Below are 12,243 nucleotides of genomic sequence, written 5' to 3'. Positions count from 1 at the left end.
CCTCATTAGAACTAATTCCACTACAATGGTAAGCATCTTTTTATAAAATATCTGTTCAGGCACCGGTTTAAAAGTATTGTTTTTCTAACCCGGAGATCTGTGTATATTGGCCGGTAAATCTCCGCTGGATTACTCACTTCAGAAGGGTTGAACATCTGCAACTTTCCCTCTTTAGCGTTAGCTTAGCATGGCGCCATAGCAACTATAAACAACACTGGCTCTAGCTGTTTGCTGCTTCCTCTTTGGTGCTGAATGGAGGGCACCCATTGGTTGTTGACAATGTTCACATGATTTAACTTCAAACTTAGGATAATACCAAACATGTTTGATTTAGTCTGAACATCCAGACGGGAGAAAGGCTGACTGGGACTGAGTTTGACCTTACACCAAACGATGGAGACGAGGAAAACGCCCCGGCTCTACCAAAACTCTCAGGGTTTCATTAGCCTCTTTCTGACCGGAGGGATTTTTACAGTTCCTAGAACATAACGTTTCTAGAACCCATTTTTTCTTGTGTTCCGACTATTTGGGGATTATTAAATTCCTCTGACCACAGTTCCTGTAACTCTTTCAGCTCCTACTTCAGGGCAGGGTCTTTTACCTTTACCACATAGGAACCCTTAGGTACCTAGCAACGTCTGAACACAAACCGTACATATTCTTCACTGTATGTTGCAATTCGCCTAGGTATGCTAACTCATAAGCCAAACATCACACATTCAACCAGCTAATTGTTAATGCTAGTTAAACTTACCCATTGTTTCGTTTACCTGTTGCGCTCAGCTCTTCTATCTTCTTCTATCAGATTATTTAGGATCATATTACCCTGGTTCAGTACTCCAGCCTAGACTTTAAACGCCACCATTCAAACTCCGTTATGAGGATCCTATAAAGACTGTTGCAGTGCTTGCGTCACTCCCTTACTCCTCCTACCAGTTCCTATGGCCACTTGGCCAGTGTGAATGCAAATGGAAGTAATGAGGCAGCCATATCTGTGTGGTCATTCGGTTTCGCTAGATACTGGTTGCTAGCCTTGAGCCAGAGTTTTTTAGTTTGATACTACCACTGACACATTCTGCACTCAATGTAGCTTTCCTAAAAGTGTTTCCACTCTGAGCAAGAATACGATTTTGGAGGCGAGGGCAGACAAAGTCAACAGGAAGATTGACAAATGTCACAGGGTTTCTGTTCCTAGCCTGAACACTGCATGAAAAGTGGGATTTTCGTCAGTATTCGGCACTGTAGATTGTCGTGGAACTTCAGGTTTACGACTGCACACGACAATTTACAGGCAACACCGAAAACTGCCGGAAATTGTTGGAAATTGCCGTGGGCCTTGATTGGCAGTTGTCCCTCCATGACCCCCCCTCCCTCTAATTCTAGGGGAGGCTTTAACATGTAAATGAAAATGCTGTGAGCTATACAAATGCAAATCATGGTAGCAGCAGGGGAGTTTTACCACAGGTGACATTTTTCTAAAAGGTATTAACTTAATTTTAAGAAAATCTCTTAAAATAGATCAGACTCAGTATAGCCTAATTGTAGATTAGCTTGAATTGATTTATTTAATGAAAGTATGCTAGATTAATTACTTTGTATGTCATTAGTAATGACCAATGTTATGTAAAAAAGATACACAAATAGTGACATGACTACAGTCTTTGGTCTTGCTCATCCAACATTGTCTGGTGGAATGGAGACAGAGGCTCCACTGTACAGTTTTCTAAGAGAAGTCTTTCTGCTGACACCAGAACACTGGGCTTCACATAAAGCATATCAGCTTTGTCATTACATGACAAGGTCCCAACCATTTATCTTCTTAAAATACTGGCAAATTCTGCACCATATTCACATGTCCATGGCATATGAAGCTGTTGGCTCTGCTGAAATGGCCTCATAATCCAGACTTCAATTGTCCTATTGTTATTAAGCTTTCCCAGTAATCCATTATAACTCACTGTAATTCACCTCCACACCAGTGTGTGTGCTGTTCGCGCCCTGCTGGTTAATCTGCTCCACGGTCTCTCTCTATCACTCTGCCCCCCCCCCCCCCCCCGCCCTCACTGCTTCTGTTTGAAAAATAGCAGCGGGACTCGGGAGTTAGAGTCCGAGAGTTAGAGCAAAAACTTCCGAAATATGGGAATATTTCAGGCCAACTGGTAAAAGAGTTGTCTGTACACTCTGTCAAACTTCACTTGGAAACACACAGGAGTTGTTCGAGACGTTTGGAGCGGTTGTTTTTCTCTCCTCCATGTCATCTCCGGGTCTCCAAAGATGCAGCGCTCACAGAAAAGAAGAAGACAACGTAAGTATATGATTATTAATGAAACGGCGAGCTAGTCGGTACTGTTTATTAACTCTTGATCATACAGTGACTGTCTTTGGATGTTAAACAGGCTAGTTTAAACGCACAGAGCTGTGGCTGCTTTCAGCACCATTCATTATTGAGGCAGAGCTGAGCGGGTGAGTTGTTTTATAAAAGTATATTTTTTTATCTCATAATTTTCAGAAAGCAGTTCGCCGTCTTCACAACTCAGAGACAAAGTGTAGCAGGCGCTACGAACCGGAGCAAGGGTAAGATTTAAAGAATATGCTTTCATTGAATGAATTTAATTAATCCTTCTGTATAAAGACATAAATACGTTAATAGATACCGATCTTAACCATAGTTTTTTTTTTGTTTTTTTTTTTTTTTACAGACTAACCTCGCCTCATAACGAGGCTGTGACCTATATTTGCTCAGAGCTGTCTGCAGGTCCAGATACATGACGCTGATAATTAACCATTGTGTGTAAGTAATTTTTACTTTTTCATCTTTCCTTGTTTAATTTTACTGTGACTTATGTTTTTTATTCATACCACTCTCATTTCATTGTTTTCCAGCTGCCTGTAAGACATATTACGAGACAGCAGCAGGAGCTTCAGCTAGAAACAACCAGATGTGGCATCGCGGGCAGAAGCTGTGAAGAGTTCAGCTCGGAGTCGGTGGAGAAGAAAAGAAAAGAGGGTAAGATTAGATCCGTTTTAGTTTATGTGAATATTTTTCAGGTGCATTCATAGATGTGTTGTGTCCATATGCATCACGCAGTACTGATTGTCTGTATTGATTGACTTTACAGCTGCTGGAAGCGAGACCGAGTGTGCTGGCTGCAGGTGAGGTGACATTTGGAAGTGCGCCACCATAGACCTACAGGACAACGCACCACAGACGTCTGCTACATGGACCGAATCAGACCGAATGCTGCCGGTTACCTACAGCTCCGAGCCGGCCACGGGTTAGGGGTGGACGGTGCTGCTTCTCGTGAGCGAAGGATATTTATTGTGTGTGCTGTGTGTCTCAGATGCTTTGTACACAGTTTTTTTCTGATTGCGTTTGTGTTTTGTGTCAATAAAGCTCTATCTTTGAATAAACAGCACGTTCCTGGCAAATCATTTTAATTAGGATAACCATGACATGAATATACAACATAGCATAATAATAAATAAATATAAATATATATATATATAATTTTATTATTATAATAATAATGGCCCAGGTCGACCAATAGCCTCCGTGACAGACCTGTCAACCAATCACGAGATTTTTCTTGTTTAAAAGTAGTGGTTTCATCCAATAGTGAGTGAGGAAATTCCAGCCAGGCCAGACGTTCTCTGGCCAGGTTCCTATTCATATTCTGATTAGATCCATTAACACCTCCGCGGGGCTCTCCACATACGTCATGGTTCGTTTACGACAATATGTGGCACAGACCAACGTGACGTTCGCAGCCTGTAAATTGTAGATAACTGCCGAAAAATTAGGGGGATTTTCAGGAGTTTACGGGCATTTACGGGGACGGAAATCCCACTTTTCATGCAGTGGAAACAACTGTCAGGTATTTAAATACTCAGGAAATACAGTTTTCTTTTAAATGAGTCAGACTTACCTACTGAGCAGGTCTTTCCAGTCCAGTCGTCTGGACAGATACAGACGCCGTTCAGAGGTCGACCTCCGTTATCACAAACCAGAGGAGGGGGGTAGTAGTAGTAGTAGTAGTAGTAGTAGTAGTAGTAGGAGGAGGAGGAGGACGAGTAGTAGTAGTAGTAGGAGGAGGAGGAGGAGGACGATTAGTAGTAGTAGTAGTAGTAGGAGGAGGAGGACGAGTAGTAGTAGTAGGAGTGGTAGTAGTAGTAGGATAAGGAGGAGGAGTAGTAGCTTGATCTGTTGTTGTAGTAATAGTAGGATCCGTAGTAGTAATAGCAATGGTATAGTCAGTAGTATCGGTATACACAGGAGTAGTTGTACTAGTATTAGGATCTGTAGTAGTAGTAAGAAGAACCATATTAGAAGTTGTAGTAAATGTAGTAGTGGATAGAACGGTACTTTCAGGAACAGGAATTCCAGTAGATGTTTCTTCAGGAGCACCGGTTATTTCAGGAGTACTGGTTGTTTGACCGGTTGTTTCAGTAGTACCGATTGTTACACCGGTTATTTCAGTAGTACCGATTGTTACACCGGTTATTTCAGGAGTACTGGTTGTTACATCGGTTATTTCAGGAGTACCGATTGTTACACCGGTTATTTCAGGAGTACCGATTGTTACACCGGTTATTTCAGTAGTACTGGTTGTTACATCGGTTATTTCAGTAGTACCAATTGTAACATCGGTTATTTCAGGAGTACTGGTTGTTACATCGGTTATTTCAGTAGTACCAATTGTCACATCGGTTATTTCAGTAGTACCGATTGTTACATCGGTTATTTCAGTAGTACCGATTGTTACATCGGTTATTTCAGTAGTACCGATTGTCACATCGGTTATTTCAGTAGTACCGATTGTTACATCGGTTATTTCAGGAATACTGGTTGTTATACCGGTTATTTCAGGAGTACCGGTTGTTACACCGGTTATTTCAGTAGTACCGGTTGTTATACCGGTTATTTCAGGAATACTGGTTGTTATACCGGTTATTTCAGTAGTACCGGTTGTTACACCGGTTATTTCAGTAGTACCGGTTGTTATACCGGTTATTTCAGTAGTACCGGTTGTTACACCGGTTATTTCAGGAATACTGGTTGTTATACCGGTTATTTCAGGAGTACCGGTTGTTACACCGGTTATTTCAGGAATACTGGTTGTTATACCGGTTATTTCAGTAGTACCGGTTGTTACACCGGTTATTTCAGGAATACTGGTTGTTATACCGGTTATTTCAGGAGTACCGGTTGTTACACCGGTTATTTCAGGAATACTGGTTGTTATACCGGTTATTTCAGTAGTACCGGTTGTTACACCAGTTATTTCAGGAATACTGGTTGTCATACCAGTTATTTCAGGAGTACCGGTTGTTACACCAGTTATTTCAGGAATACCGGTTGTTACACCAGTTATTTCAGGAGTACCGGTTGTTACACCAGTTATTTCAGGAGTACCGGTTGTTACACCAGTTATTTCAGGAGTATTGGTTGTTACACCGGTTATTTCAGTAGTACCGGTTGTTACACCGGTTATTTCAGTAGTACCGGTTGTTACACCAGTTATTTCAGGAATACTGGTTGTTATACCGGTTATTTCAGGAGTACCGGTTGTTACACCGGTTATTTCAGGAATACTGGTTGTTACACCGGTTATTTCAGGAGTACCGGTTGTTACACCGGTTATTTCAGGAGTATTGGTTGTTACACCGGTTATTTCAGTAGTACCGGTTGTTACATCGGTTATTTCAGGAGTACCGGTTGTTACACCGGTTGTTTCAGGAGCAAAGGATGTAGTAGTAGTAACGGTAGTAGTAGCAGGAGGAGTGGTAGTAGTACTATCGGTAGCAGGGGTTGGTATTGTTGTTGTTGTGTCGGTGATACTTGGTGCTGATGATGTTACAGGAGCACTGGTCGGGTCAGTAGTAGTAGTAGTACAGGCCAGATGAACAGCTGTCAGGAGACATTATTACAAACAGAATTCATAGTCGCACGTCACGAATACTGGATGGTCATAAAAATGATAAATAGTTTGGGTTTTAACTGTCACTTAAGTTCAACAAAACTTTATCTTCAGATGTTAACTACAATGTTCCTCTCAAACTGTCGATCATTTGTTAACCATGTTTCGGTCCATCGGTAACATCCTGTCACTTTATGAGTTTTTTTAACCTTAATATGAGTTCCCCCTGTTCTTTATTCGGTTCATACAGAATATCCATATTTCTTCAGTTTTTCGTATGATATATTCTAAATTTGTGACAAAAAAAGTGACCAAAAACTTGGATGAAATTTTCTGAAAAAGTGACAAAACGTCACCAAAATTTTTTGGTTTTTAAATTTTTGACCCAGAAAAAAAACCAAGTTGCATGGTCGATGGGAAGACAACACAAGGGTTGAACAGTTTTTGTTTGATCCTTTTGTATGGTGCTTCTGACTCTCGCTAATCCACGTCATGGTTAATAATTAAGATATTGGTGTTGTGCAGCTCACTGTGTTAGTGGTCGGAGCACAGATAAAGATCCCATAATGCAATTCAAAATAAACAGTAAATACAACTGTGAATCACGTTCTATTAACAATTTCGCCTACAGAGTTACAGTTACACAACTGTTAATACACAGATATTTTTGGGGTAAACACACATATTGTTATTGATGGTGAATTAGTTGTGATTTAAGCCGCTGAAAATAAACTCAACAACCCAACACTGTAGCTCATAACCTCCCAATAAAACTCCCAAAATAAAAGCACAAACTGCAGTTTTCTCACCCAGAGTCAAGAGGAAGAAGACCCTAGAGTCCATGTTGATCAGCAGCTGAATGTCTGAGACGTTGGATTAAATTTCGAGGTTATTAAACATTAACATGTTGCTGTGGTCCCACGTCTGAGCTGCTTCAGGGCAGGATATTATTTATGAGTTAGCGTGCGCCATAAACATCTCAATATAAAATCATAAAACAACTCAGAAGCTCAAAGTTCCCCTTCAACTCAACAACAATTCACACAACTTAGCACCTCATTACAACTTTGTTATCTGGAGATTACATTCATAACGTAATCTATAAAACACTTTGAGTTGAGTTTTCACGGCAGGATGCCTTATTTTACAGCAGACTCTTTACTTCTTTTTACGCAATTATCTGTACTTTCTACTCCTTACATTTTAAAAATAGCCTCGTTACTCCTATATAGACCACCATATAAGGGTAGTTGTTACTAAGCCTGCCCTGCCGGCCATGACTGATCGCTGAAGTCACGATGACCCATGAGATCTCGCGAATTCACGTATGATCGCGTGATATAACAGGATGTAGTTTCTATAAACAGAACCACAAAACCATCAACAGTTTGACTTCAGGCCTGTCTCCGCCCATTATGACGTTTTCAAGGTGTAGTGCAGGGAAATATGATCCATCGTGAGCACAGTGTATTTTATTTTGAAAATTAACCGGATGTTTTGTTTCTGTGCTCGACTTCCTGTCCCGTACTATCTGCCATGTGCTGATTTGCTGCGGAGCTCTCCGGCGTCGGGCAAAAATAGAAGCTGTGGTTCTGCAGTCAGTCCTTCCAGAAAAATTATGAGTTTTTTTGTGATTGTTGAGGGCAAAATTCCTTGATTATGCCGCACGTTTTCTTAAAATATGTGATGGAATATGCTGTATATGATATTTATGCAATTTTATGCGATGAAATTGCAGGAACTTGCAAAAACTGCGGTTTGATGAGAAAGAGAAAAAAAGTGATTTTAAAGTAGTAAACGCAACATTTTTCAACTTTCTGCTAAGATATATTATGGGACTTATGGGACGAAAATACGTAAGATTATGAAATCATGCAAGCGCGAAAATCTGCAATTTATGCCAAAAGTGCAGCATATTTGACAAAATGCACATAAACATGCAGACTTTGGCTGATATAATACAAATACACACGTTGTCTTTAGTGGAAACCTAATGACTCCGCAGATGTTACGCAGTTGGTGGAAATTGGGGTTATAGACAACTAGTCATCATATCTTCTGCTCCATGAAACACATGTTAATGCTCAGTAGTACACATACATGGTTCTTTAATGTATTTGCATTGTACAGAAATGCATTTTCAATGGACATAAATGCGTCTGAAACAGGTACATCCCAAATTTTTCAACATTAACATTTTAATATAACATTATAGTATTATGGCCTTTAGAAACATGTTTTTTTGGGGAGTGGGGGTAGTGCACTATAGGCCCCTGTGAGGTGGGCAATGTTTTTGTCCTTAATGGCATTTTTTCCCCCTTTTATAATTTTAAGTAGTTTTGAAACCAGTACTTTTAAACTTTTACTTGAGTAAAAAGCTTGAGTTGATACTTCAACTTCTATGGAAGTCTTTTTATACCCTAGTATCTATACTCCTACTTGAGTAATGGATGTGAATACTTTTGACACCTCTGTTCACAAATGGAAATTCCTCTGACTTGTAAATCTGAAGCTTGTGTAAAGTTTTAGTGTAGTATGTTGTTGTAAACAGTTATATTGCTAGTTTGATTATTAACCATAATCAATCACTTAAAGGGAACATGTTCTAGAAAAGTATTAAAGTCTAAAGGTCCCAAAACGTTCTTGTTTTTCTAAAGTCTACAAAACAAACTTTCTCTAAAAAGTTTCTATCTTAATGAATAACTGATGAAAACTAAGTGTTTGTGTTTAACCTCAGATAGCTCCGGCACATTTGAGTTAAACTATTTCTCTTCTCTGTCTTGAGAAAAAGAGGAGGACTGATAGTTTTTCCTGTGAGCCAATCAGCTGTCAGAGATCCAGCATGTCACTGATTAACCGTTCACTGTCAGCTGGAGTTTAACCTCTTGGGATTTAACTTCCTCAAATATTTAACCCCAAAACCCAAACACGACAACAACAGGAGCCAGGACAACAAGTCCAGTTATTATTATAGGTCTAATGTCTTCTACAGTAAGGCAAAAACAAGGAGAAAAGCAACAGAAATGTGGAAAAAAAGTGATATAAAAAGGCGACAAGCATCAACGACTTTGATAAAGGCGACTAAAACATCCAAAAAAAGGGACAACTTGAAAGGATATCAAAAACTAGAATATATATATATATATATATATATATATATATATATATATATATATAGAATAGCAACAACAGCGTAGAGAATAGCAGGTTTTTTGTATCTTCTTAACGTTTTTGTAACCCAAAGCCAGGAGAAAGGAGCCAGGGAGCTAATCTGTGTTTAATGTCCCGCCCTACTCTACCTCTGATTGGCTCGTACGCTACTGTGCCTCTGATTGGCTCGCACGCGTTGCCTTTGTTGGTTGGATTTGTTAGGTAAACACATGAGGAGTGAGATTAGTTTGGGCAGTAGCCTACAAGATGCTAAAGGCGTTAGCAATCATAGAGAGCTACAACGTTTTTGAAATGATTTCCATCTTCTGTTTATTATTTTATGGTTTTCACAAGTTTCAGTATGACACGTTATGCCATAAACCGTCTAAATCTGAGCATGCGCGACTCACATCTGCACTTGACTCAGATCGGGCAGTGACGGCCACCAGAGATGGCCTAAGTCTCCTGTTGGTGCCAACCATCTCTGGTGACAGGGTTAAAAACAGGAAGAAGAAAGAAAGAAGAAAGAAGGTCTGTGTGTAGAAGAAAGATTAGAATGGATAGATAGGGGTCATTAATAAAAGATAGTAAACCATGGACTGGTCACAACATAGTCATAATAAAGTAATAAACTTAGAAATTAGTTTGCATCTATTTATGCATACATGTATGTCTGCATACAGACATACAGACATGCATGTATGCATCTATGTCTGTATGCATACAGACATACATGCTAACATACATGCTTACATTCATAATGGAAAAAAAATAAAAACAATCAGTAGAAAAACAATAAGGTTCCACAGGTCCGCTGGAGATGTGAGCCGCGTTGCCTAGCAATGCGCGGGTATGAACAAAGTTATCTGGGTAAGTGAGTATGTTCTTTAGTTTTTTTGTATAAGTTATTTTATCTTTCTTGTCTCGTCAGTTTTTCCTTGACTGTTTGTTACTCTTAAAAATGTGAATGTTTAGTTCCTAAACTACCAGGTAGAAGTTTATCTGTCAGACTCTGACCTTTGGCCTCTATGGGGGGGCTGTTGGTTTGTTAATGAGTAGAGAGGAGTGTTTGTGCTGAGCTGATGCTGACCTACATGCAGCCGGGCTGTTAATCATTCACACACACACTGACTACTGTCGGGGTTGGGGGTTAGGGGGCTTGTTTTGGGGGGTCTGAGGCTGGACTTTGACCATTAGTTTGGTGTCTCTTCCTTCAGTCTGCAGACGACATCATGGCTCAGCTGGTGGAGTGCGTCCCAAACTTCTCCGAGGGCCGAAACCAAGAGGTACGGTACCTTCATATTTAAACCTATTAGTCATCATAACCTGCACCTTGTCTCGTGTGTTGGGGGGTGACACCCCAGGCTAAACCATCATTTTTCATTTTTGAGTTTTTGGGCTTTTTTACTTCCATAGCGTGTCTTCTTTCAGACTATTGGGGGAAAAAACATCCAAAATACACATTAATGTGTTTATTTTACTACATTTTGTGTATTTGCTCCTGTCAAATTCTCCTAAATTCAGTAAAAGTTAGCATTAGATAATGCCTCATTTGCATATTCATATATTGTGTGTCTGTGTGTGTGTGTCTCCTGTGTGTGTGTGTGTGTGTGTGTGTGTGTGTGTGTGTGTGTGTGTGTGTGTGTGTGTGTGTGTGTGTGTGTGTCTGTCTGTCTGTGTGTGTGTGTGTCTGTCTGTCTGTCTGTGTGTGTGTGTGTGTGTGTGTGTGTGTGTGTGTGTGTGTGTGTGTGTGTGTGTGTGTGTGTGTGTCTGTCTGTCTTTCTGTCTATTTGTGTGTGTGTCTGTCTTTCTGTCTGTGTGTGTGTGTGTGTGTGTGTGTGTGTGTGTGTGTGTGTGTGTGTGTCTGATTGTGTGTGTCTGTGTGTGTGTGTGTCTGTCTGTCTGTCTCTGTCTGTCTGTGTGTGTGTCTGTGTGTCTGTGTGTGTGTCTGTCTGTCTGTCTGTCTGTCTGTCTGTCTGTCTGTGTGTGTGTCTGATTGTGTGTGTGTCTGTGTGTGTGTCTGTCTGTCTGTCTGTCTGTGTGTGTGTGTCTGATGTGTGTGTCTGTGTGTATGTGTGTGTCTGTGTGTCTGTGTGTGTGTGTGTGTGTGTGTGTGTGTGTGTGTCTGTCTGTCTCTTTTTTACTCTGTCTCTGTGTCTGGGGACAAAAGTCCCCAGACACAGAAAAGTTTTTCCCAAATTTGTATGCATTGTTATGCATTTGTTTTGTCATTTCTTTGTTTCTTTTGTCACTTTTTTGTCACTTTTTTCAACATTTTTGTCACTTTAAGTTATTTTATCAATTGTTTTTTCTTCAAATGCTAAAATTAACTAAAACTCCCAAATTCAATTATAGTAGTGAACTGATCATATATGTAACTTGTGAAGAGTGTTTTTTGGACAATTTGGTTGAAAGAAACCCAAATTTCTGGTAAAGAACTTTTTTGAAAATGGATCAAAATTGAAAATGAACTTTTTTCAACACTTTTAAATTCATGGTCATTAAACCTAATTTAAATGACATTATACTTAATTTTTGAGTTAGAAAAAGCTGAACTGATGCATTATTTTGCCTAATAGTTAATATCAGAGGATGTTGAGTGAATAACAGACTGGTTTATGTCAAACTTTAGTCTTTAGACTGTTCGATTCAATGAAAGTGATCATTAATTGTACCTGTGATGATTGTTATATGGGTTCCCTACAACGTACATAATGCTTCAAAGTTATTTTTGGGCAATTTGGTTGTTAAGAAACTTAAACTTTCTGATATAAAAAACGTTGAAAACGGGTCAAATTAATCAGGAGGGTTAGAATGTGCGTCGGCAGATTTCGTGAGATGCTGGTTATTACAAACATTGTTCACGTTGACGGTATTTTTGCCGCTTTTTAGTCACTTTTTGTTGCTTTTTCCAACTTTTTTGGGGGTCTTTTCTTCAATGTTTTTTGACACTTTTTACATCCTTTTAATCACTTCTTTTGAAACTATGTTTCTCATTTTTTTGTCGCTTTTTCCGAAATTTTTTGGGACGTTCTTTGAGCTTTTTCCGACGTTTTAATCGCTTATTTTTTTGTCGCTTTTCGGACGGTTTATTTCCCTGTTTCCCTGAGTTTCACAATAAAAGTCCTAAAAAAACATCCCAAATGTTTATACTGTTGTCTCCGACATGTTCCCT

At 39.6% G+C, this 12,243-nt stretch overlaps 1 protein-coding gene and 1 long non-coding RNA gene across 4 annotated transcripts in view; both read left to right on the top strand.

Moving 5' to 3' along the window:
- Positions 1 to 12,243, top strand: part of LOC114550674 (formimidoyltransferase-cyclodeaminase-like) — a 99,296-nt gene that overhangs the window by 81,007 nt on the left and 6,046 nt on the right. For all 3 annotated transcript variants that reach the window (XM_028571434.1, XM_028571435.1, XM_028571436.1), the window contains one exon: positions 10,286 to 10,354. In XM_028571434.1, coding sequence (XP_028427235.1) covers positions 10,286 to 10,354 — 69 coding nt within the window. The remainder of the gene's footprint in view (positions 1 to 10,285; positions 10,355 to 12,243) is intronic.
- Positions 2,174 to 2,919, top strand: LOC114550675 (uncharacterized). The gene is made up of 4 exons (XR_003691722.1): positions 2,174 to 2,305; positions 2,510 to 2,574; positions 2,700 to 2,791; positions 2,884 to 2,919. It is a non-coding gene; the product is annotated as an uncharacterized LOC114550675 (long non-coding RNA).

Source organism: Perca flavescens, chromosome 24 (assembly GCF_004354835.1).
Source record: "Perca flavescens isolate YP-PL-M2 chromosome 24, PFLA_1.0, whole genome shotgun sequence".
Classification (NCBI taxonomy): Eukaryota; Metazoa; Chordata; class Actinopteri; order Perciformes; family Percidae; genus Perca; species Perca flavescens.
Note: the sequence above shows the minus strand (reverse complement) of the source record. Positions and strands in the feature narration are given on the sequence as shown.